The 27,669-nt window shown below is 39.7% G+C and overlaps 1 protein-coding gene across 1 annotated transcript; it reads right to left on the reverse strand.

The window, feature by feature from the left end:
* Positions 1-224: 224 nt before the first annotated feature.
* Positions 225-27,669, reverse strand: LOC109987918 (inhibitory synaptic factor 2A-like). Its single transcript, XM_065959803.1, has 6 exons — positions 27,438-27,669; positions 27,068-27,230; positions 17,043-18,213; positions 12,161-12,232; positions 804-1,260; positions 225-659 (listed from the first exon to the last, which is right to left on the reverse strand). The coding sequence occupies exons 3-5, from the start codon at positions 18,206-18,208 to the stop codon at positions 1,077-1,079; spliced, it is 1,422 nt and encodes a 473-aa protein (XP_065815875.1). The 5' UTR covers positions 18,209-18,213; positions 27,068-27,230; positions 27,438-27,669; the 3' UTR covers positions 225-659; positions 804-1,076.

Genomic DNA, 27,669 nt, shown 5'->3' on the forward strand with positions numbered 1-27,669 from the left:
AACAAAACATTGTATAAGTTCTCATAGAAAATACTCTGCCTTAGAAGTAATCAAAACATTATATATTTTCTTTAAAAAAATCAGACTTAACCCAGAGCAATCCATTTCAATAATTGTACCTGCTTCAAGAGGAGGGAACTCAAACACGTTTTTTTTTTTTAATGTTCATTTCATCTTTCTTTGCTAATGATGAAGATACTTTAAAATATAGATTCTGAACATGATGTGTCAGTGTGTAGCCAACTGAAAACGACAGGACGGCTGAGGCAAAGTTGGCTGGCTAGTTGGTCGCTTGCACAGTGAGCTAAATGGAGAGAGAGAGAGAGAGAGAGAGAGAGAGAGATAAAGGGAAAGAGTTACAAAGAGAGGGAGGAGACGGGGGTTATTAACAAAGGCAGGCAGACGTTCAGTCTCACAGACAAACTGAGCAGGATGTTAAGAGATAAGGAGGAAGAGGAGAGAATAGACGAGGTTATAAGAACAGCGCTGACACACTGCAATGTACTCTACTGTGGTTTCGGTCTTTTTAAGCATGTGTCTCTCAAAAGTCAAATGTTTGTGCTTTGCCGCAGGTGGGGCTGATGTCCATTCAAAGATTATAGCTTCAGTCATAAATGGCCCTCCACATGGCGCCTCCTCTTGTTGCCAAGCAATATGCTCTGAGGGGGGAAGCAGACCAAAAAGTGCATTGCATTTGAGGAAGCGATAAGAACACATAAATATAAAGTGAAAGGTGCATTTATCCAGTGTATGAATCATCACATCCTTCCTAAAAAAAGACAGAAATGTATCTCAAAGCTCACCTAGTTTCTGCAGGTGTGTGTCAATCCTCTTCAGCGAATATGCCAGAAAAAGGTTTGACAGAATTTAAAATGTTTTTCGTTTTGTTTTTGTTTTTTGCTTTCCCGTCTTGCAGTCTCAATTTAGAACCCCATATGAACTGATTTCCGTTGTCATCCATTCTCTTATGTTAAATGCTCCCTCTGAATACTCCTTCATCCACTTTTTTTCCGGGAGGATGACTGGGTATTAAAACGCCCAACAAAATAGCTTTTTCCAGAGCTGTGATGTTTGATTCAAAGGAACCAGAGTTTCCAACGAGCATGCTTTTTGGACTCAGTCTTGGACTTGCGTTTGGGGGTGGATGTGAACACTTCATTGGAGTAAGGCAGAGCAGGGCATTGTCGGCTGTCCAGGGGGTAAAGTCTCTTCATGAGGGGCTGTAGCTTATCCTCCTGTAGCTTGAAGTCCAGCTCAACACTGTAAGGCAAAAACAAGAGGAAGTATTTCAGAATACTTTGATTTTTTTGTTGTCGAATATTGTGCTTAAAGGTCCTGTGGAGAACTTTCAGATTGTATAGATTTTGGCAACCCCAGTAGAAAAAAACCCACATCTCTTATGTCTTTTCTGTTATTGTCATGCACAAGCAAGAAAAAAAAAATCTCTCTACTGTCAAATGTATCACTCACAGTGTCTCTATTCTTTGGAAAATGTCTCATGATGTAGTCATGCTTTGTCGGCACAGTGGTAGCAGAGACAGGCATTAAAAAACACCTTTACAAAAATAGCCAGTCTTCTTGATGATGGTATGTTTGCTGTTGTAGGTAATGTGGACGCAACCATAGTTATTTCAGCCTGTTCTTTCATCAATTAGAAACTCCTCACATTCACGTTTACCTTGCAAGAATACATTTCAAATGTCTCAACTGGAAAGTCAAATTTATTCATCTGAAGTTAGCCGTTTGTCTTTTGCATGGCTTTAAAATCTATGACTCAGTTTTTTGCCTTATTTTTCTGTGTTAGCAGTCCACTGATGTCCAGATGGAGGCTGGGAGGAAGGCACACGATTCAAATGCACCGGTAGACACCCTGGCAGCACATATCTCTTGCAGCACATATCCACATTTCAGACTCCTCCGAGTAATAGAGTTCCTTTGCATCATCTCTGTATTTTTTCCCCCCCTCTCCCATGCAGTCAAAGGGGCTTTTCCTGCATAGATTATATTCATACCAAAAAAAAAAAAAAGAGCCAGAATGTGACATCAGACTACCACATGCGCCAGTATAATCCCAGGCTGGTCATCGACTGATTTTGTCCCCGCACCGTAGTTGAACTCTATCTCCGATTAAATCTCTGCGGCCTGGGAGAAATGTGGGGCTTAATCCCATCCAAATGAAACCATGGAGAGGCCAAACAGAACCTGATTAACTGCCTGTATTCAAGCAAAGGATAAATGCATTATTATCCACCATCTCCCTCCACTTTATTACTATTGATCTGTAGAGCACTGTTAATGTATTTATTCCCGGAGTGCTCAATAAATTTTGAAAGCATCATAGCAGAAATAAAGGAGAGTGAATCATATGCGATTTGCCTGCCAAAGTGACACTGCCTGCTTTTTGGGGTTTTTTGGGGGTATTTTTCATTCATCTTCATTTTTTAAAGCCAACATTACTTAACACATCTATGAAGCACAGAGAATACTACATCTTGCAAACCTCATCCCTGCCATTCAAAGTCGATTGGATTAAAGGTAGAAGAGGGGACAGCAGCTGCCAAAAGAGCCGACTTGTGACATGTCAAGGTCAAACATGCCGGTCCTCTCCTTGTCTGCCCGCACGCAAACAGACGTTGAGACACAAAGCTCGGCCTGATAGTGGAAGCCGCTTTGATGGGCAGCGTAATTAGTTCGCTGAAGGATATGCTATACTCAAAGTGACATAATGAATCCCGGGAACTGTCCTCACCCTTAAGATAAGTGTCAGTTAAGAACAGAGCTCTATTAAAGCCTTCGGGGGAGACACAGGATGGAGGGCTGCATAGGAGTTTGGCAGGCTGGAACTACCAATGAATCAATGTTCGGTTAAATGAAAAGCAGGTAGAAAAAGGTACAGGTGTGTGTGTTTTTAACGCCCCTGGTACGCTCTGTAAAATATGATTTTAAGCATGTTTTTAATTGTCAAAAGAGAACCTCTCATTGGAACGCTAATGTGCTCCTTTTTCCCTTTCTAATGTTAATTCCTCCTCTAGAAATGAAAGCAAACACTTGCTGGTTCAGTATGCTGAACAAATGATGAGGAGCTCAGTTTTAAGCAAAGACAGAAGCCCTTATCTGGACAGAAGTGCTGTTTCTTGCAGTTTTGATGCACTTGTTTAACTACATCTCTTATTCATATCATCCATTGTTTCATTTCCTCCTGCTTTTATCTCTATTTGTAATCCCTTTTTGTTTAATGTTGAAATGGTCCGTGCCTTTTACAACTGCTGTTTAAAAATGTTGACTCGACAAAAAGCACTGAGCAGAATCACAGCGCGACACAGAATAGCCTCTGCAATTATTAAGCAATTAATCACTTGGCAGATCACTGCAATTACAGAACCCGGTGGACAAACACCTCAGTGGGAAGCCCGAGGCAGCGCTGTACCGTACGATGCGGGTGGGACTGGGCAGCATGTGCTTCCACTCACAAAAACCCCCTATATCTAAGATCATCTGTACACACAAACAGATTGAAGCGACTGGAGGCAGGGAGGCTTTTCTAGGGCATTCAGTAAAGCAGATTAATCACCTCTTTAGCTATGCAGTGTGAGTAGCTGGGTGCTGTGATCAGCGGCGAGCCGTTTGTTTGTCTGTGGTCGTGGTGTGCTGAGCGCTATTCAATGATTGTTGCTCCTGGGAGGGATTCTGCTGCTATGAGATGTCTTTTTAGCACGGCATACTCAATTCATCCCACAGTGTATACCTGCCTGCTACAGCTCTCTGTTCTCTCTGCCATGAATTTCCCTTCGACCATTCACAGTTCGAGATGTCCCACTTGACAAGAGGAGTGGTTCGGGCCCAGAATAGTGTAACATCTTCAGAACTACATGAGGGGGGCACAGTAAATGAAATCACCAGAGAGTGACACTTATTTCTCCCACTGACAGGCAACAGTTGAAGCAGAAACTCCCCACAGGTTATGTAAATCAGATGCAGAAATTCTCCCCGTCATGTATATCAGATTTAAAAAGCCATTTCCGTCATCTATTACATGGCTTTCTGCACCACGGACGCAGAGAAAAACCCTGATCTCATTAATGAGAACAAAATAAAAAAGGCAATCTTGACAATCGTTCGCCAAAACAACCAGAGCTCCGCCATCGCAGCGTGCAACACAAGTGCTAATTAGCTGCTCGCGTCTTATCATATTGCGTTGCAGTTGTCTTTCCCTGAACTTAACTGTTTTTCAAAGTCATCGTTTGTGAAATTGGAAGCACTACATTGTACACTTTGATTCAAATTCTGGCTGTTATTCAACACAGCATGATGGGATTAAAATCCTCTAATGCTTTGATCTGAGCATGTTGTTAAACTGGGCTCCCTGCTGTACTCTAGGTGGACTCAGTGGTAGGCCACATATACAGTAATTTTCAAATGGTGTTGTTATCAACATGAGCCCTAATAAAGCTTCCTCTTTTCTGACTTTTTATAAAGTCAAGGTGTTTTTGCATTTTTTTAATTTTACAGTGACCACAAATGGTACCAATATTGTATACCCTTGTGAAGCAGAACATTTGTTTCAGATGCTTCTGGTTCAGGGAGTTAAAGTCCCATTTGACCTTTAACCTTTAAACAGTATCATTTGACACATAAAGAGAGCATTGCTTCTCTTCATTACCCCATTCATGTCTTTCAGTCTTTTTATATCTCGCTTTCCTTCAATACTTTATTAATCCCAAGGGGAAATTCAGGTTTACACCCTATGATTGATAGACGTTCTAGTCAGAACACATAGGCCTGAAACACAGACACAAACATTCACAAACGGGACCTGTGAATATGCATTAATGAAGAGATGTCAGGGTGAGGGAGCTACACACAGGCGGCGTCCCAAGCAGTTGGGGGTCAGGCAGTGAACTTGCACCTCTTAAGCAACCAGATCAATTTTCATACTTTTGGCAAGGACTTGGCAGCCAACATGACTAGACACATCCAATGACCAATTCAACTTATTTAATGTGCTTGGCTAAAGATAATAGTGTGTAAAAAAATCCCAAGAACTTAATCTATACATTAGATAAATCGACTTTTAAATTGTGGCACACTTATAAGTAAAAATACAGTAATAATTTTAACAGTTTACACGTCAGTTCACAGGTGATCTGTATAAATCCTTAGCTTTTTTCCAACAGTGGTCTCTTGGCAGGGACTTCAAGCAATGGAGTTAGCAAAGAAGTTTTATGAATTTACGACACTGAAGGTCCCCTGCAATATTCAATGCTCATGGGTATTGTAGTATTATAAGTTGCCCAGCCATGCTTAAATACATTAAAAAATATCTAATACAACTGTTTACTGGTGTTGATTAAAAATCTATGTTTTTGTGTTATTAAAATTTGATCCGATGAAACAACTTAAAGTGGATAACAGAATAGATTGAAACACTTTCTAGAACTCATGACTCCCACTATGATGCAAGTTGACCTATTGACCCTCCTTTACTGGTGGCAATGCTAGATATGCCAGATGGTGGTCTCTCAAAAAGTACCTGCCTACATGTGGATAAAACCCCAAAACTTTCAAAACGCAACAAACAACAAGGGTTATTTAATTTGACTGAAGCCATCCTTTGTAACAATCCCTCTATCCCTGGATGTGATGGACAGCATCATTATAGTTATTTCCCTAATTTATCATCCATACATCCAGACTCCCTCTCCCTTTCTTCTTTCACTTGCCATATGCATGCCCTATTTGTTACAGTGATGTATGAGATGCTGCAGTATACAAGGGGTGGGTGGAGACTGTCAGGGGAGAGCTGAAGTCTGGATAAGACCAATAGATTGACTACCTTAGCTCAGCAGCTGCTAGAGTCCTGAATTTATCAGACACACCAGAGAGGCTGGACTGCACTAAAATTAAGGGCTACATCTCTGGGGCTGCTAATCTTGGTTACAGCTGCAACATGCAGTTGTTGTCTATCTCAGAAGGGTAATTGGTCTTTTGGTCCCATCGTGCTTTTATTTGCTCGTTTTAATTTGCTTCACTGTACTCATGGCCTCCTCACCAAGGTGCCACACAGAGCGGTTTGTCTGGCAAGGTGATTACTGCTACCCTGTCAACAGTAAAACTCCCTGGATTAACAGACTATTAAAATAACAGGGATACTGCTGGTGGGATCATACAGCAGGTCTGATCAGTCTGAGAAGTGAGGAAGCTTTACATGACAGGAAAAAGCACATTTGAAATAGAGAGCAGAATGAAACAAAAAGGAAAAGTTTTTCCTTCTTTTTCAAACATAACTCTGTGCAGCCGGTTTTTCTGTGAAATATTAAACAACATTTGCTGAATTTAATATATTTATTACAATTGCTTTGGCAAGGACTGTGATAGATTACAACCATGCTTGCCAATTGCAGCTCTGCTCTATTCAATGACTGTAAAGAACCAGTTGGATGAACTGAAATAAACGGCTATTTAATGATACAGAGCACAGATGAAAAGATAATCTTCCACATTATTAGTACTCTGCAGAGTGCATCTCTTTATTAGCATACCACATGCTCCGGTTTAGTTACAATAGAATGAAAGCACTTCTTTTGCCATCAGAAATTCCTCAGAGTTTGCTAATTAAGCCAAGCTGCTCCGCTGAAATACCGAGTTGGCAGACTTTGTCTTATCAAGACAGTCCGCTTCTTGGTTCTGTCATACAAATTATGTTGCTGTTACATCTATGATGTGAGATGAAACAAAAACACGCTCCATTTCCCCATTTATCTGCAACAAGACGAATAAACAATAGGTTTGGCCAAAATCACACAATATGGATAATATCCTTCACTCACTCATTCACTATTTGTTTACATAGTTTTATATTTGCTCTCTATTAAACAACAATACTGAAAACCACACTAATTTATAGTTATGGCTTAACACCTGAAAATAAATCAATAAGGAGGCATGCTTGGTCAATAGATAAACAAATGGACACACAAGACAGCACCTTGAAGTCCTCCTGTATTTAATATAGAGAGATGAGATAGGACATGTTTGAAAAATGAAAGAAAAAGGTACAGATAACACCTTGGTTAAGTCTCATTTTGTATGTGAGGAGATAACTTGATGTCATTGCAGGAATCATGAACATTATTATCATGCAGAAGTCATAATCGTGTTCTCTAGAGTTAGCAGATATTTCCTGGCAGCAAAATCTCCTTAACCTCTTCAATGCTAAACTGGGACTGTTGATATTGTAGGTGTATTGTGGGCTAAATATTTTGTAATATTAAGCTCCACAAAAGTATTTAACTTTCAATGTTGTTTCCTCTGATTCACGCTTCAACAGCTTCAAGGGTTATAGGGTCATTAAGTTCACCAAGCTGGATGATAATGGCATTATCTTTATTTTGTTTAAAATGTATCATAGTCTCTACAGTACAAAAATTAACCTGGTTTCCATTTTCCTACATTCTTTAAGGTCATGTAATGAAATTTGAATCAGAGTAATTATAGCATGATTTTACACAGACTGGTAAGCAATACAGTAATGAAGACAATTGACAACAAAAGTGTTCTTTTTGTACTTCTATTACTTTTCATTTGTACTTCTAAATCTTAATCCATATCAGAAACAAATACAATGAAAAAAACAGAGACAGACTAGCATGTGTAAAACAAGATCTGTTTTGTACCTGTTAACCATGTTTTGGATAGTCTGTATCTGCAACATTCACTAAAAGAAAATAATGGGGCCCAGTACTTTACCTTGAGGCACACCACAAAAAAATGGAAATAAAGTTGTATTCTGTTGATCCACTGGGTGAAGGACAATTTAAAGGGAATCAGGCTTAACTGTACCTAATTAAGCAATGAGAACAAGAATTATCATAATGGAAGTTATTTTTTTTTTCTTTTTAAGTATTCTGTTTACTGTTTTGAAGAGAGCCTTCTTTAAAAGACTTTGCCTCTGTTCCTCCATCCTTTCTGATTTTCTGGCTCAGTTAAGTCCTTGGCAATAAGGTAGAAAATGAAGTATTAGGAAAACTGATGCTGGGCCATTACCATGGAGATAGTAATGGTTATTGAACCAAACAACTTTACGGAATTTGGTCAAGTTGGAGCAAAGAAAGAGAAAGGGGCCGTCAACTTGTCTGGGAGACTGGGGCTATTTTTCTTTAATTAAAGACCTTAGCCTTGTTTACTTCAACATCTGATGATTGGCAAGAACAGCTGGGTGAAGGACTATTCTAGGTTAAAGTCCATCTGTTTTAATAACATCATCTAGCACAACGGTAGGCTCTCCAGATTGGTTGGCAAAGATTTGGAGAATCTCTTAGATTAGGTGAGAACAGGTCAGCCGGAAAGCAATTTCCTGACATCTGTCAACATCTCTGATTGCAAAATCTGATTCAGGTCCAATAATTTGGTAATTTTGGTCTGGTATGTTTGAGATTCACCTTAATGAAGATTTTCAATTCAGTTTTTATCAGTTCCTGCTAACGAGTGGTGATCTGCAATTTCTTCCAAAATTTGCCTTGGGAGCTAGTAGAATCTTATTCTCTGATGGCAACTTCCTGATTCTGTAGGCTTTAATCTGTTTTTCCAGTTTTATTGATTATAGTCTACAGCTGCTCTATTTTGAAATGGTGCGAAGGAGTGAGACCTGCTGTCGCTCTAAAGCATTGTGTCTCAGTTATCCTGTTGTGTTTTGAGAGAGATATTGATGGAGGAAAGGCATTTTTGTTAGTGTTTTTGCTTCGAACGAGATCTACATCAAATCAGAGCTCCTGTTTTGTAAAGCCAGGAGTAAAACATGGACACATCTTGATTTCTTGGTATGCAGATCTGGGTCAGTTGTTTTGTTAGTATATAGTAGTTCTTGATTTGTGAAGTGACACGATCAGGTGATGTGTCATAAAAATAATAAGAAGTGCTTGCATTTGAAGATATTATGTATCATCCATAGGAAATGACCCTTTAAACATAAAGTCAAATGGCCTCAAACAAGTGGTGTTAAAATGTTATATCAAAGAAATACTAGTTTGAAGTTTAACAACATTAACCACATGAGCTTAAAGCACAAGGAGAAACCAGCAGAGACAGAAAACAGGCTGTCTGCATCACATCATTTACTAACACTGTAACACACATGTGGTTGTGATGCGAAGAAGATGAGCCTCATGTCCAGACAAGCATATTACTAGAAAAAAAACAGTGACTGAAGATATACTCCCATCAAGTTTTGTGGGAGGAGAAGGCTTCTGCCAGCTAATGGCATTTGTCCAACCAGATTACAAGCCACCATCACGGCTAACAACAGCTATGAGAGTGGAAAAGATGCTGCAGAATTGTGCAGAACATCAAAGTGTCTGTAACTACTGACTCGTGGACAGCCCTTGTTATGGAGTCATATGTTACCATCACTTGTCATTTCCTTCAGAACTGGAATTTGAAGACTGCTGTCCTACAGACATACAGCACTAATGAGTGAAACACAGCGGAAAACATAGCTGACCATCGGGAGATCTGTGTCCGCCTTTTCATTTAGTGGTAAAAAATACAAAACCAGCAAGTACCTCAGTTCTTGTTCTCGAGATAATGCGAGTACTCAAGCATTTAGGTTACTGTAAATGTCAATCTCTACCTAGGATCACTAATTATTTAGAGATTTAAAAACACATGCATTGTCAGCAATGGTATTGGGTTACCTTAAAATGGAGAAACTATGATTACTGCTTTCATAACATATCGCCATCGGAGAGCTACATTAACAGAAGTAAAGAATGGTTTGACATGAATGTAGATGCCAAAATATGGTTTAATCCTTGACTAAGATTGGTGGCAGTCAAGGGTACATGGCAGTCATTGAGAAAGACAAGGGGATACATTACTTATTGGTGATTTCATACTGTCAGGTGCAACAGAGGTGGTTACCATCCAGATTAAGGCTTTATAATGTCCACATCATAACAATTATATTTCCCTGTAGAAAAATGCAGACTATATGTACATGTCTTGTGTGAAGGCCTGGTCTATTTTGGCATTTGTTTGACTAAACCCCCCCCCCCCCAAAAAAAGCAACAACAGGAAAATTGCTGACAGAGCCTTTTTTGTGCCACTCAAGAACAAATCTGTTTGTATAAGTGGTTCTTGCATGCGGCATAGAGATTTCTCATCTCACAATATTTGATATGAAATGTAGATTCTGCTTTTTCATTTTCCACAATGGTCTTACACCACAATCTAGGTCAGCTTGACACAATGCACTTGTCAAGGGAGGAGAGGGAGAGGCCTCTTGAAAATGTTATATAAAGCAAAAATCCTGGAAAACTGTGTCCTGTCCTTGTCCCAGACATGCTTTTCAGGCTATTTTTTCCTGCTCTCTGAAGTACAAAAATGTTCACAGGTATCTGTCCATAGAAATTTGTAATCTTTGTTTAAAATTCAACAGAAAAATAAGTCAAAAATGGACAGCAGATTTGGGAAGCCCTTTTTAGCTTTCTGTGTGCTCATTGCATTTCAGAAGCTATGATATAAAAAGAGAAGAATAAAACCAGAAGTTCTGAAGATCCCTTTACTGCAGCAAAACAAAAAGGAAACAATAGTTACACCTAGAATTTTGTGCGTTTGTGGCTCATGGGAAAACAACTGAAAATCCCCTCTGTACGAATGTGTATATTCTTCCAAGCAGCTGCTTGTTTTCTCTTTGAGAGCACAATGTAACAAGGGGGTTCAGCAGCAGAGGCTTGTGGTTCCAAGTGACAAATGACACAAGGTTACAGCTTGAGTGGATTTCCCACCTGCTTCTGAGCCATTTTTCAGCTGTGAACATATGAGAACACTTACACATTATAAAGTCTCTATATGTTTTGCAAGTGTATAGTATATTACACTTTCCTTTTTTTTTTAAAACATAGACACAGGCACATTTATATATTTTTTTAATTGGGTTGTCCTTAGAAATCATTTGTAAAAACCCACATGAAATTGGACCTGATTAAATACAAGGTCCTCATATATGCTATGACACGGTCAGCTATATTTTCTATCATATCTCTTACACTTCCCCCTGCTGTGTTTGATTACTTATTCATGAGAGGGAGACCACGCATCCACCAGAAACCCTGGGAAATGATACTGGAGGTATTATTTATTCCTTCATCTATTGCAGAAAAGCACGCTATGAGGCAACATTTCATATGTAGACTTTACTGATAGAAGCTGGGCATTAGAGGCTGACACAGGCGAGGTTTTTTCACTCCTGTCCCATCCCATTCCAACAGAAATAATCCCATCCCATTTCTTCATTTGGCCAGTGCGTGGGCAGCACTAATAACAGTTTCCTGTGGTTATTTGCCATTAGGATCTACTGCCTTTATCCAAAAACAAGTTCACAGAAGAGGCACAAAAAACACGTATAAGGACACAATCAATAGTTCTTTGTTAAGAGAACTGGGGATTTTTCACCTACTATTTCACCCCACCTGCTTTGCAAGCCTGTCTCTGGAGGCGACTCATCCCAGAGTCACTTGTATATTTGACAATGAAGTTATATTTTTTTACAAACAGCATACGGTGTCGCATTATCGTTATCTCGGATAACAAGAGCGCGAAGGCTGCAGCGTGCATGACTGTGCGCCGTCGCACACAACATATGTCATGCTAGCTTAACCAGCAAACAGACACCAAAGATGCTCAAAATATAAGCCTTTATTCATTTATTTGTGTGTGCATATAAAACTGGACTATTGTTATTATCATGATTTCAGCTCCCGTTGAATCCCCCCCACCCGGTACCAATCCTGTGATTAGAAATAAAATCCAATCCTGTTGGGCAAGAATCCGCGGGACTCCAGAAAAAATGCCAGCCTCTACTGAGCATATGCATTTTTTTTTTTAGCTATGCTGTACATGTCGTTGTTGCTTATTTTATTATTATTCTCTTTTGAACTCCATTAACTGTAACACAGAGATTTATTCATTTTTTTAACATTTTTGTTATAATTGATAAGCTGTCTTGCTATTGTTTACATGCTTAGATAGTTTATTTCTTAAACATTATCTTCATGTACATCACTGAACTAAAAACCTCTTGAAAGCATTTCTTTCCAGCAGAACAACCACACAGAAACAGCATTTAATGCAGCATTAATGACACTGGCAGTGAAAAGGGGCCCACCTGTAAATGATGCACGCGCTGTTTCGACAAGTGTCACAATTTGCTGTGTCTTGACCTGTTCGGTAGGAGAGCCTGTGAACAGAGAGATGAAAAGGTATAAAGATCTCCAGTGATATGCTTCAGCTTCATATTCCAACACCTGTGGGCATCAGCTATCAGCTAGATTTGTTCTGCCTTTTTTTTTTTTTTCACCCCGTGTTGTTTGTTCCTCACAGTTGAGAATGCAGCAGGAGCTCTGATCCTGCAGTCCTCTCAGATATGCTTAATAAAGTGTGCAGACTTGCTGACTCTACATAATGGGATTACTTCGCTTTGCCATGACTTAGTTGGAAGTATGTTCCCTGTTTCTATTATATCGGGAATAGGAAGTAAGTAGCAGTTAAATGCTGCATGAGTCATGTGTAATGAAAAATCAATGTCTTTACATTCTGCACTGCACTTTTTTGACATTTCTCATCCAACTCAATTTTCTGCAGACACCATGAGCATCAAGGATTCCAAAAAACTAATCAACAAGACAAACTGCAGCTGCTCTGTTCATAGCATAGGTACAAAGCCCTAAGGGTCTGCTGTCTTTAAAGGAGTTGTAATTTGTTATGTTGAACGACCTCCGCAAAGGACCAACTTAAACTATCTCTTGAGGCCCAACAGAAGCTTAAGTGTGCATATGTCAAAGAGGACACCTTAATTAAACATGCTTTAGTCAGATTTTACACTCCCTGTCTCTCATATCGCTTATTTTCCTGCGTATTTCCTGCGTCAGCTTACATAAACATGCAGGTGTGCGTTTTGTTATTCAGGCTATATGTCCCTGCATGCAGTGGCACACTGCAGTAGTAAGAGGACGATGGGAGGGGCTGTATTAGCGGCTGCACATGTAATTGCTTGCTGTCACGGTAGCCCCTCGCCCTGTAGGATGACATGCAGAGGGGTCAGCCCTCGACTGTTCTCGGTGACATGAGAGGTGACCTCATTGGGGAGGAAAAGAACAGCGTCTGTGTGGATCGAAAATGCTGATGGGAGCTCAAGGTCAGCGAGTTCATCCATCCTGTGCCCTGTTCTCAAATGAAGTCTCTTTGAACAGCTGTGAGCAAGGACAGTAACTCACTGCACAGACGAGGTCTATGCTAGTGCTGTGCTGCTGCCTGGCTTTTCCTGTGTAACCTTTAAAAAGCTTTGCTCTAATAATCAAAGCGTATTAACCTAAATTTATAATCACTGTGTAAATTCCTCATGAACAAAACTCTTCTTTTTCCTATTCATGGTAAAATGTTGATGGCCCAGTATAGAGGTCATGCATTAAAGCAAAAGAACGTCATGGAGGAATGATTTCAAAGACTCCTCATAGGGGGAGAAATCTCTGAAAGACGTTCGCTAGGCTCAGTGTTTGTTGGCAGAGATTCAGAGCTGTGTTGTGTGCACACGTCAGCTGTCCTGGGATATGTCCTGTCTTCGTCAGTGTTGTTCCACTGTCCAAACCCCCCCACTCCTCCTGCCTACGTGACCATGATTCTGCCTGCCTGAACACTTTTCTTGTATATTCTCTTGTATATTATTTATGATGACCTGTGAAGCTACGGTCACATCCTCCTATATACTGTAATGGTCATGTTTGTTGTTTAGCATACAGACAGCAGAAACCTGCACAGACTGAATGTACCATTTACTGTGCTATCTCGAAAACAAGTAGATACCTTAATATCGTGCGCGTTATGAATGTCTTATTGATACAGTATGATGTAGGGTTGAATTGCATCACTCTAGTGATGTAGGAGGTGATGAAAAAGCCTGCTAGTCTATGTGAAATTGCAAAGCGTTTTCAATCTTTTCTACAACCACAAGATTATTATCAAGAATAAAAACCACTCAGGGTTTTCAGATAAAAGATCTAATGGATGAATGAGTGAAACTAGAGCAAATATTTAGTTTAGTAGTAATAGTTTTTAATAATTGCATGTATGCAGTTCATTGATGATCACATCAAGAATTAAGTGTCAATGACCCAAATTTTTCACAACTGTGAAACTTCAAAATCTTACGAGAAGTGAAACAGAAAACAAGTCATGCAGTGTTTGTCGAACATTTTTGCAGGATGTTGAAAAGTAAAATGAAAGGAGATGTGAAACAGATTACAAGCACAGACCATTGTTTGAGCTCCTCTTGGACTTTTGGAGGAAATCTATTGCCACGTTTGAATAAAGGGAGAACCCTTACATTTCTAATGTAAACAGGGTAGTGGAGATTATGAATAAAATGTCTTCACAAAAACATTGTGCCTGTCCACTTGCTGTTGGACTTTTCTCCTTTGTCAATGCATGTAAACTAAAATGAGTTGCTTAAAAAAACTCCCTGAACAACATATATTTGTTATAGATAAGAACAGGGAGGCTTTCAGTTTGTATCAAAGTGCAGTTTAAAGAAGGCTTTCTGACTGTTCTACCATGCAATAAAGGGAAGAGCATTTGTGAGCATACTATAGAAAGCAGGCTTTGCATCCTTTAACTGAACCTCTGTAATAGTGCGGATAGAACACAACAGAGTGGAGCCACTATAGCAGGCACAGTTTTGTGGAGATGAAAGGCAAAGTGTTATGAGGCTGCACTAATTGGGCCTTTAAAACAAAGTTCCACGAGCCACACAAGGGTGCCTTGTTCTTCAATAGATATGGATAAGATTTAAACACAATTTACTTTGTGTTGCAGTGTGTTTTAGAGATGGAGTGCATTAAGTCTTACAATTACACTGTGTCTGACTGCGGACATGGCTTGAGGACTTTATACAGCCAGCTTTGCATATTCTCCTCCACCGATACATTATCCTAAGAATTTGGCACATAAAGAGTCATTGGAAGCACAATGGTTTTTGCATCCAAGCGGATTTGCTCTTCCATTTAAATTACCCAGAGAGGAAATTTGTACATGTTGTTTAAAGGCCCCATTAGACCTTTATCTGTGATAATCTTATCACACTACTAATTTTGTTTTTTAGCAATGCTGGCAGGATCACTTCATGATCCTCGGAGTCGTAGTCTTACTCCCTCTTCAAGTTGTGTTAAATTGAACATTTTTGACAAATAGTTACAGATTGTAGTAAAATTTGTTATGATTACACGATTCACTCATTGATTGAAATGTTCCCAAATCTACATGATTGATTTGCATGAAATGGAATTATAATACCTACACAACTTTTTCACTATCTGTTAGATTTGCTACAAACCCTCATGGTATATCTACAGGAGTAAAAAGAGCATTGATCCCCTGACCTTCTGTCCTGCTCCCTAATGATATCTGAATTTTTATTGATGCAATATATCAATTTACGTACAAACAAAAACACGGATGACGTTACCCTCAGCCTTTGCTTTACTTAATTTTTGGTGATAATAGGTTCATTTTCAAAAGTAAACACGCTTAAATAAGATGGTAACCCTTATACTTGCTAAGCATTATCAAGCTAGGATTTACATGCTAGCATGATCAACACGTCCCTGCGCCTAAGTGCTAATCTTAGAGTTGCTAATCTAGTTTTTAACTTTAAGCCTTGGTTGAAAATAATTCCTGTTCTATAAAAAAAGTAACTCTTTGTTTTGTAGCTAAGGCTATCATTTTAATTGCTTATATCATCACTGCATGAATACCAATCTTCCCGCTAAATCTGGTAATCAAATGACAATGCTAACAGGTAATTGGACTGGGTGAATTGTTTTATACAAACTCGTTGGTTAAATCCAAACTTATCTTTGGACAAACCAAAGGTAAACTAACAATTACCAAAAACTGCATTTTGAAACTTCTGTCACCGTTTAAGTCCAACTTCCATGTTCGAACATTGATATTTCTTGTTTTCTGTATTTGTAAAGACATTTAATCCAGCCTATCACCAACATTTTCTTTTTTTAAATCTTTTGTTAAAAACTTGAGATAGGGCAGTTGAATTAACATGGCTGAACTGTTGGCTTGTTTACATCACTGTGGCTGATATTTCCTGGCATTCAACTCTGTTGCTGCTGCTGCTGTGTATTGCAAAGACACTAATAAAGGATTCAAATTTAAAGAAACTTGAACTACCTCTTTCATGTCCTATGTTTCCTCAATGTCATGCCTTTTAGTGTTCATACTATTGTAAATGCTAGAGGTGGGGAGAAAAAATCAATACAGCCTATCACGATATTTTGCATGGTGACATATCGCCTCATGGCTGATAATAATAAAAGCAAAAATGCTTTTTTTAATTTTGATTTGCTGAAGGGGTTGCACAATTACATTTGAACAAGTTGCATTTTTTAAAATAACTGCAGTTGTACAGTCGTCTATACATGTTTGTGTTGAGTTAAGTTAGAGTAGACTAAAATACCGAGTTCAGATTGTCAGGTGCAAGCAGAGTTTTACAGGGTTTGACTTTTATCACAGTCTGTTGGTCAGTCTGTGGGCTTTACTCCCATTGTGTGGAAATAAATAGATTGAAGTGAGATAGACTGAGAATTTTTTCTTATTTGACAGTTATTGATTAAGTTTAATTTTGTGGACATAATATGCAGTCAAAAAAGTTAAATCACAATGTATTGTATCACTATTCTCAGTATATCGTATAATGTTTAAAGTCGCAATAATATCGAATTATGACTCAAGTATCGTGATAGTATCGTATCGTGGGGCCTCTGGTGATTTTCACCCCTAGTATATGCTTTGATTTAACTCTGTAAAGAACTTTGAATCGCTTTTGTACCAATGGTGCTCTATACATAAACGTGCCTGGCCTTGCTTTTATCATCAAGCTATTTCCTTACAGAACACACTGCAGCACACTGTGAAATGTACAGTGCATAATGTACGCTTGGTTGCATGTACAAGGTCTGCACTGTAAGGCGCACAGTACTCACCCCTCTCTATGTGCTTCACCTTTCTCCAGCTCCTGAATAACTCCGAGTAGGACCTTGATGGTCTCCTGGCTTGAGTTTATGAGGCTCTCCATGGCCTGCAGCTGTGCTTTGATATCCTTGTCTCCAGATAAGGGCATTATCTGCTGGCTGCTCCCCATGCCTCGGGCTACCTTGTCTCTTGGAGGAAAGCCCTCATCCCCCCCAACTGTTTGCTGGAGTTTAGAGGAGGCTGACACATGCCTTGTCCGACATTGCCCTTGTGACTGTACAGAACATTTGGCACTATGGGGAAGTGTCTGTGACTGCTGCTCATTTAGCTGTGTACCCTTTTTCCGTTTACAGCTCAAAGACGGGCTTCCTAAAGAGTCCACCTGCGTTAAAGAGTTCCACGCAACGGGGCCCGTTCCCCTTGACTTGTCCTGTGAAAACTCTGAGTTAGCCAGCTGACGTTTTGAGGACGTGCTAGCATCCATGTCTTCTTTGGATAATCCTTTGTGTTTGGTCCGTGTCCCACAAACCTGGTACTCCGGTTCTCTTTTGGAAGGAGGGCTGCATGGATGGCACTCCTCTGAGAAATGCGAAGAGTCTGGACAAGAGGGTCCATCCACACAGTTGGCACTAGAAAGCAAATCCTCTGTATCACTGCTGTCATCAGTGTGGTGAAGCAGTGCTTTTGTCTGCCCCACAATCTTTCCCTTGCACTTAGAGGACTCCCCAACAGGCTGTCTGTCCTCTCCTCCTGTCTTTATATCACTCAAAAAACCATTATTCTGTCCTTTGTAATCTTCCACCAAAGCAGTATGTTTGAAAGTATGTCCTTTTTTCCTCTCAAAAGGAAAAGTCTTGTATCTCTTAGTGAGGTCCGGCGACGTCTGGACACCAGTACTCTTGGTGACGTTTGGAATGGAGCGTCTTGCAGGCATGGTCATGTATTTTCTGTGTGTCACTTTACTTGAAATGGACCGGGAGCGTCTGCCCCGAAACTCATTCTGAGCCTCACAGATATCCTTAAAGCGCACTTGTAAAGCCTTGTTTCTCTTTTTCACCTGCTGCTTGCCTGAATCTTGTCCAGACTGTGTGTCAAGACTGTGTGATGGTTCTGTGTCTGAATCTGAATCATCGGAATTTGAAAGAACAATGCTTTTGGTGTCCTCTTTGCTCACCATATTTCCTGAAAAAGATAAAAGAGAAAGAAATCTGAGTTTTTGCACCAGTAGATATATGATCAGTAATCACTCCCATAAGCTAGTAGAGTAGATGAGATGAATTTCTCCCCATTTTACACTGTAATTTAACAACATGGTAATACATTATATTCATAAAATGGTGAAATGTACCAAAATTTCACTGAAAAAAGAAAGGTTAAAATGATCATTCTATCTTCAAGTCAAACCCTCTAGGTATGAGTGATAACACAAATGATTGATGGGACAATTCAGAGGTGTTTGTGACTCATTCTCATTCTGTATTCCCATTTCAAAAGTTTTAAGTTTTATTTTTATCCTCAATGTTACGTAGCAGAGAAACAGCATTGTCCCTCCTTATGAAATGAATGTATACATGTATACGTATGTAGCCACCATTTTAAGCATTTGGAAATCATCATTCAAACTGGTCAGGGCAGACAGCTCTGAATCCTACAATGCCAACAAGCCGTTGCCGCCTTGATATTGAGAAACAGCCTGTCAGACTGGCCTATAAAGACAGTAAAATCAAGACGACCATCCATTGCAGTTATGAAATAAACAGCTCCATATTTCCAAATTCAACTGAACCCATATGAAAAACTAAAATGTACTTAATCTGAACAATAATCTTTAATTTCCAGCCACCATTTATGGTACATGTAACAAAGGTTAGGATTATTTGCTTCGAGATTCTTTGAGGAACTGCAAATTCTGACTTGTAATTAATTTCCCTCGATATGATCTATCTACAGAAGCTGTAACCTTTCAATTTTTCAATATTTCACCAAGAACCAACAACATTTGTTATTTTCTGTTCTGATGTTTTAACTTGCAGAATGAGATAGTTTTACTAACGTCTCCCTCTAACTTCTACATTCTTTAGTAGTTACTTTCAGAACCAGTTGTGCCTGATATAGCTCCTCCAACGTATGGTCACACAACTCTTTGCCTTGCCCACTTTCTCTGCTCTGCTCATGCCTCTGCTGCTCAGCTCTGCCAACATGTTTAACAACCACTGATTTACAGAAGTTTTCATCAGAAAGCTTGTCCGCCTAAAGTTTTTTTCTTTTTTCCAGAAAACAATTTTGTGACAGTTATTGTGTTTGCGCTGAGCTCTAAATGCTTTCACTATTTTTTATCAGCCGTCAACTTCAACACCTTAAAGTTACAGGCACATTTTTAATGTGAGACGGTGGTGTTATAGTATTTCTAGATCAGTAATTTACTCCACCGTGCATTTATACTTACATGTACATTATGGATGTTAAAGTAGCCTAGCTTGGTAAAAATATCACCTTATTAATACTTATAATGCAATTCTAAAAATATCTCATACTTTAATCAACCTCCTGTTTTTTCCCTTTTGGTTGACGTCAATATTTGGGGTTTCCCGTCAGATCGATGCAAAATCAGGGTAACATGAATTATGAACCTATGCTTAATTAATTTAACCCCAACTGTTGCCTTGCTTACATCCCATTAACTTAGCCTCATGGGAAAGTCCCTTGTTGCACATATATGAGAGTCACATTTACATGTATTTATTTTTATTTTTTTCATATTTATTTGTATTTGTAAAAGTATGGAGCAAGTGAACTTATGCCACACACGACATCATTTAATGCCTAAGCTAATTTGCAATGTCCGTCCCTGGATGGGCTTTTAAAATACATAAAGCTTTGGTCCACACAGATCATACTCTGCTGTACATTAGGGAAATGTTCCAACTCAAGCAAATGGGTTTATGCGACAGCTCGCTGTACTGTTCTTCATATCATAATTACATCTGAACTGCGGAGCTCCTGTTCTCTGCTCTGTGCCGATAGACTCAGTCACACTCATTGCCAGCTTTAAGCTTACTGTATGAGCACCCACTTATGGTCCTTATCAGTGCTACACAACATTTGGTAAGATAATTTTTAAGATTCTTACTTAGGTTGCTTGACAATATTTTACCCAGAACTGTTAGAGGCATGTCGTTGTGGTTGTGGTGTGGTTGGTGGTTTGCCCGCAAGTCGAACATGTTGAATATATTTCCCTTGGTCTGCAGCCCCTAACAGAGGAAAACTCTACACATACAAAAATCCGAAATAGCTGGATTTAGACTCCTCCACCTGTTTCCACCTGTAGGCTCTGAGTCCCTCGAGGGGAAATGTATTATCATTACTCCACTATCTCTGCTAAGCTGAGCAGACTGACGAGGTCGGAGCCAAGACACCAAATATAAACATTGTTTAAACTCTGCTATCGTGTAATCAATCAACTCCAAGTGAATTGGGAGACTGATCCGACTGAAATTTCAACTCAGTCTATCAGTTTTATAAGCACCAAATAACTTAAGTTTTCTCAAGACATTTTACATATACTCTCGGATATATTATTTACAAAAACACAATATTAATCCAACATGAGCAAGTGATGAGCAACATTTTGCAACAGTGGCAAGAGAAAAAAAAAAAGTCTTTCTAAACAGCAATGAGGCAGAACCAGACTCATCGGTAGACAGCAAGAAAGTAGGATAGAGGGAGACAGAGAAAGAGACAGGTGGACAGACAGACAGACAGACAGACAGACAGACAGAAATACACAAATAGGAAGAAAAAAAGTCACTGTAGAATAGGATTATGAAAGTGTTTGATGTATTTTTGTAATTGTATTTAGCCCTAGGTTAAGAAAACATGGGTTTGAGCAATAGTTAACTTATATAATAGAAAAGAATGGCATAGAGCTATTCAAACTATAACATGATCCACTGATCATTTATTGTGTTTTTTTATTTCCCTTTTTGTTTTAGGAACATAGCTCCATATCAGCAACATCAAACAATATAAATATATTTGAAATACAAACCAACACATCAAGTCCACAGTGATTTTGAGCACAGAGACATTTGTTCCAGTGTTTACAAAAGCAGGAGCAATACCTTGTGTCACCCCGTGTGGGCTGAGAATGTGCCATTATGATTTCATTTTTTGAGTCAATTGATGGTGACATAATTTTGTGCATTGCATATGTCAGTACTGCATCGAAGGTGGGAACATTATTAGAAACAAACATATCACTTTCACTCATCAACCTTGGTAGCTTGAGTAAAGATTGTAAAAGCATCATTAAATGCACATTAAGCTTCTTAAATCTTTGCTGAAGTTTGAATACACCACAAGTGAACAGTGAGGAGTGGATTAGATCCAAGAGAACTTCTTTAACATCATCTATGCACACACTAAAAATGTAGATGCTCTTCAAAGTTACAGTTTCTGTGAGTGTAATTGCAGCAGAATGATGAGCGTGAATTGATCATTGATCTCTCTGGATTGACTCTCACTAAGAAAGATATGCTTCTTGTAGAGCTGGTCACCTTTTTTATGGGTCATTCGTCATAATCCATGTCATTATTACAAAGTCTCTCCTAATTTTTTACTCATTTCTAATGACATGGCTTCATTGATTAAGTCATAAATCACATATCGCTCCGATCACATAAACAAGCTCAAAATTTATTTCAAAGTGCAACGAAGTGCCGCCTGTTTTTTTTTTTTTTTTGTGTGTGCAAAGTTTGAGTTTGAAATTAAAGTCCACATAATGAAATGAGAAATATTGCATATTCTGTCTCATCCATAGTGAAACAAATTTCATAGCTAGAGCATGAAATATATCAAGCAGCACAAGGAAATGAAATGATGTCTGATATGGTTGAAAGGAAACATCAGAAAGAGAGCTGGTTAATCATTTTCATAGGACAAGACACCACGCGGTAAATAAACTCCAATGAATCATTTATTAGAACACAGAAAGCGAGCTATTCATGGTGTCGCAGCTTCTCTGAAAGTAATCATGTTTTATCAGGCGGAGACATTGTAAATCCATCAATGTAATTGTCCTAGTGGGGAAATTTATACTGAGGAGACATTTCCTTACTGTCACTTTCACTGCTCCCATGAAATTTGTAAAAGGAAAAGCAAGGGTAGATTTGATTAATGTTAGTTTTCATCTACAGAAAATCTACAGCTGCAGTGCACGGAGAGTTCCTGTGACGTCATCATTAAGTGTGAAACATTGAAGAAAGAACACTCCTATATGACTGAAAAATACAACATTTTATTTTGCAGTTGTGATGTTCCCATGTGCAATAGTCACATCTCTGGTTTGCTCTTTCAAGCAAATGACCGGAAACAAGTTATCCTGCTAATTATTTAGTACATGGTGGAAATAAAATTAGCCAGTCTTGCTTTCGATGATTAATGTATAAGAAAAGCCCTTCTGATATCACAGGAGTGCACCTCTTCAGAGCACACACACAACTGACCTCTGTGCATCTATGTGTCACCTGATTATGTCAAACGTAATGACAACAGGATGAACGAACAGGTTCATAGTTTCACAAAGCAGCGTTAGAGTGAGTGTATTGTGTTATGAGCAGCACCTTTTTGATGCTGGTTAATGCTGTGGCTACATATGTGGACCAATCACAGAGCTGAGATCCTGCAGAATGTGGGCTTCATCTCTGCAGCACATGTGGAGGCAACATTTCTGTACTAGACTTTCATCAGTCACACAATCTTTTTAAACTAGCGGTACATGGGGCGCAGGTGGCATAGCCATTGGGTCGCACCCCGTGAACATGCATGCTGCAGTCTGTCAAGTGGGCGACCTCGGTTCGAGTCCAACTTCTGCTTTCCTGCATGCCATTCCGCACTCTCTCTGCCAGATGTTCTTACTTTATCAGCTGTCCTATCCAAATAAAGGCAAAAAAGACACACAGAAAAACCTTAAAGAAAAGAAGAAAACAGGCAGGACATCCTCAGTAGGAAGTGGTTTAAAGCCTGCAACCAATCAACAAGGATATGTAACTTCTCAACTGGTTAATTATTAAACCAGTGGCTTCCTTCCTGAGAGGACACACATACCAAAAGTTACCTAAGCTAAAGAGTTGATTCATGATAAAGTGTCAACTCTTTATTTTAAGTTAAGGGATCACTTAGAGCCACAAGCAGAGGCCAGAACCAAGCGTAGCAACAATAGGGAAGAGGCTTTGTGTGCAGATAAAAGACTTAAGGTCCCTAATATTAAAAATTATGTTTGTTATGTTATTAACAACAGACTGCACTTATCTGGTGTCATTTCATTCAATCCTATAGGTTCTTAATATTGAGACATACTAAGTAAAGATATTGAAATATCTGTTGAAGTATCATGTAGCCCTTTAAATAACGGCAAAACTGTCTAATGTATATTCATGTAGAACAATGGCTGACGATCGCAAACGGGCTCCAATAAACCAGGGGATTTCCATCAGGCCTGGAGTACTTCCTAGTGAAAACTTGATTTGCTACATTTTTTTGGTTGCAAACATTTTCTTGATTTAAAAAAAAAAAAGATTTTCACTTGTATTGTTTCTGAATTTGCAACCGTTTTACTCTTAATGTGTTGTTTTGACTTTTGCAGAATTTTTTCATTTTCAAACGTTCTGTGCATTCCTGTAATAGCATTTGTTTCGCACTTTCTTACTTGTTTTTTTGAATTTCTAGCCTGTTTCTTCTAATGGAAATCTTTTAAAACGTTGCTGCACATTTGCACTCATCGGCCATCGTAATATTGACATTTCGGTGTTTGTTCACACATCTTCATGCGTGTGTGTTTGAGTGTGTGTATACTTTACCCTAACCCGACAATGGAGGTTTTTGCCCTAGTCTTAAACACACATAAAACAGAAGACAAGGACTGATAATAAAAGCATGAGGTCAGATTTTTTTTGGGAGTCCTATGTGTTTCACCTTGAAGGTTGTCCACAGTAAGTTACCTCACCCTTGGGTCAAACTCTTAATAAAACTTAATATAATTAGAGGCAGTTGTGTTTCTTCTAGCGTCTTATGAATGCCAAAAAACATAAAAAATAAAAAAATAAAATATAACCGCATGCCAACAGCTTTTGGTGTCACGTCAGTCACTGCGCTGCATTCGGTGCCAGATGAGGGAAAAAAAAATAAAAACACAGGCAACTAGCTCAATCTCATTATACACAAACAATATGGTGTGCTGTGTCATGAATTTACACACAGTTGTTTTGGAATTTGGAGCAGCGGAGTTTTATTGGGGGTGGTATTTGTTCTGAAACATAGCTTAGTATGCACTTTGATTTAGCGTAAATTGTTTGTCGGAAGCGGTTGCACGGATAAAAAGAATTTGTTCGGGGCTGATTCACATGGGATCATACTATTTCACACTCAGAAATAGCAATCTCACACCACTGAAAAGGTAATCACATCTGCAGGAAGTCTCCTCTATGAGCGTACAATTTCTTATGCAGCCATGTAAGGCATGTAAAGCAACTAAATGGTAATTCACACAAAGGGGATGAAGAAAAGCTCCTCAATGACTCGTTGGAAGTCAGAGAGTGAGAGCGACGCTGATGCGACACACGGATATATTCAGATAGTTGAGAGAGAATCTCCTTTGCCTCGTCGCCTCCTTTCTCCTCCTCCTCCTCCTCCTCTTCTCAAAGCAAGCTATATCTCTGCTAATGACCTGAGGTCCTTCCCTGATTTGGCCTCAGCTATCCAAAGGATTATGAATAATGCATTGACTCTAAAATTGCAAAAGTAATCCTCTGAAATCTCCTTATGTACCCTGGCAGACCACGTTGTCTGTTCCAATTGCCCTTCAGTTCTTCACGCTAAAATGCTGCGTGCATGAGCAAAAAAAAAAAAGAAGAAAAAAAAAAACACCTCTTAGCAGTATCGTGATTGATTTATCATGACCACAATGTTGCAGAAATGTGGCTGTTTGTAAAGAATGTTAATAGAGGGGTTGGATCTATTTTCCGTGCAATAGCGGGTCCACACAACACTGCTGACTCATGATTTATGCCCCTCGCATAGCAGGGAGGAAAGAGACAGCTTTGCTCGGATCGCCTTACATCCTTGTCAGCTCGCGTCAACGCCATAATTACTGAAGTGCATCTGCAGGATATTTACATATAGGATAACACTGTCTAGCCACTCTCATTAATGGTTAAGTAATGTTATTATGACATCCTCCCACTCCTCAAACACAGTTATCTCCACTGCACCATCTTTACCAACTGACTGCATCCTAAACATTGGATGTTACTTCCATGCAACAGCTCATTATTTGGGGTATAAGTGCTTAAACACTACGAGTTAAGGATGCTGTGCTCATTCGACCTTGTACCCTTCCTGTGTATGCATTGTGACTATGCAATCAATTTTTTTTATACATTGTAGTTTCAAAAAAGCCCCTAAAAAGAGGTTAGAATACTTCTTTTTTCCCCCAATGATGTTTTGTGTGTGCTTATAGTGATTTTCTTTACATAGTGTAAGTTCAGCCCCTACTCACTCCATATGCAGCAATCTTTATCAGCAAACACTATCAATGCCTTTCATCCTGACTGTGAGCCCCTTTGGTCAAAGATTCTCATATTGTCTTTTCTGCAATTCTTGAAAAAACAAGCCCAGGCAGTTTTGAGAGCCTCCCTGTCACGCACAAAATCACACACCATCGTTTTCCAGCTGTCGACCACAGCTATCTGTATCCATCCGGGGCTGCCGGGTACACCTGTGAAAGTTTGCTTTATGACATTGGCTTAAAAGATTTATCACTGGGCAGCACTCCCCCTGTTATGTGGAATAGTTGGAGTTTTTTTTTTTTTTTTTAAGCTGCCATCCCCCTGTATCTCCTTCAAGAGAGCACTGGCTGTGAAAGGGATCTTTGGGATGAGGAAGTTTGGACAGGCTGATATGCAGAAGGGAGTTTTTTTTTTATGTGTTTGTGAGATCACATGCTGTCCTGCTAGTGTGTGGGTCTTTTTTTATATAAAATAATGGAGCAGACAGGCAGGCCCAGGCTTCAACACTTTACAGATTACATCTATAGTGCATCACCCTGATGAGTTCATTGATTAATAAAGGGCTGGGCTACTGGCATACATGTGTACTCAGGTTTTTACTGATGATTAACTGGGGTGTAATGTAGGAGATGATTCATAAGTGAAAAAGATGCTGAGACGGACAAGCTTCAGTGTGTTTGGCACCTTTGAGCTGTGCCCTGTGTGTGTTTCCTGTAAATTTGGGTAGACGAGAGATGACGTGTTGGAAACAGAGGGACAGAAAGAGAGAGAGAGAGAGAGAGAGAGAGAGAAAGAGAGCGAGGGTGCATATATAAGTGCAGCTCTCTGTGTGATGCAGTACTCGAGAGTTTCCCAGATCACGCATGTCATTAGTCACGATAAGACCAAAATCCATCGCTCATCAAATCCAGCCTTGAGGAGCACATCATTCGAAGCATACTAATTTTTGTCACATAGAATCTAATGCACATCGTTCCGACAGTCTCTCACAGCACAGTGTACGATAGTTCATTAGTGATCGATCATCAATATTCTTCACAATTAATCCGGGACATTTTACAAGTACAGCAATCTTGAGAATCAGCCCTCTGCCTCATCAGATAAACACTGCATGTCTGTCACAGGGCTGCAATGGAACGCATTATGATGAAGTGTATTAATCAAAGTGAAATTACATCATCTGCTTTATAAACTGCAAAGAAAAACCTTTGACGTGCCCTTCTGATTAGTCATTAGATGCTGAAACGCCCCCCCCCCCCCCCCCCCTTTCCTTGATGTATCCATATCTTATGCATGCAGGGATCATACACATGCATGTACCACTAACCAGACACTTTAAACAACATTTTATCTTAATTGATGCATGCTTCAGATATCCACTTTGATTGAATTAAGGGGAGATCAGGTATAACCTCCACTCTTTCTGCAATGCAACTCCAAAAAAAAAAAAAAGGGGGGGGCATACTTCTTACCTTGAGAAACAGATCAGAGGTGCAAAGGACAAGAAAGCGCAGATCCCCTGTAGAGCCGGTGTTCATCCATGTATTCAGCGGGCGCCAGGGGACCATCCAGCCACTGGAGCAGCTCTCACAGGCTGCGGGAGGACAGAGTGAGAGGCAGCCGGTGCGGTGACAGCTGGAGGAGTTGTGACACATCCGGCAAAGATTCAGGTTATCGGAATGGGGAAAAAGCAGAAAGACATTCCCTCAAAACCTCATCAGGTCCTCACTGAAACCCCCCCCTCCTGTTGTATACTTTCCTCCCCCCCCCCCGCTTTCTCCCCTTCTACACCTCATTCAAAGCATTACTGACACTCATTCGCTCTCGTCCCCCTGCACTCACCGGGAATAGGCACTCACACATGCAGGGGAGATCTCCATCTCGCGGTGCTGCTGCTGCTGTTGCTGCAATCCTTGTGCGTTCGTGATTGAGTGTATGTGTGTATGTGTGTGTAAGAGAGAGGCAGGGAGAGGGTGGGCTGGTGGGTGGATGGGTGGGTGGATATGGCAAAAGGAGGAAGGATGAGGAGGAGGAGGAGAGAGAGAGGAGGAGGAGTGAGGAGTAGTACGCAAGC

This window comes from Labrus bergylta, chromosome 10 (genome assembly GCF_963930695.1).
Source record: "Labrus bergylta chromosome 10, fLabBer1.1, whole genome shotgun sequence".
Taxonomy (NCBI): Eukaryota; Metazoa; Chordata; class Actinopteri; order Labriformes; family Labridae; genus Labrus; species Labrus bergylta.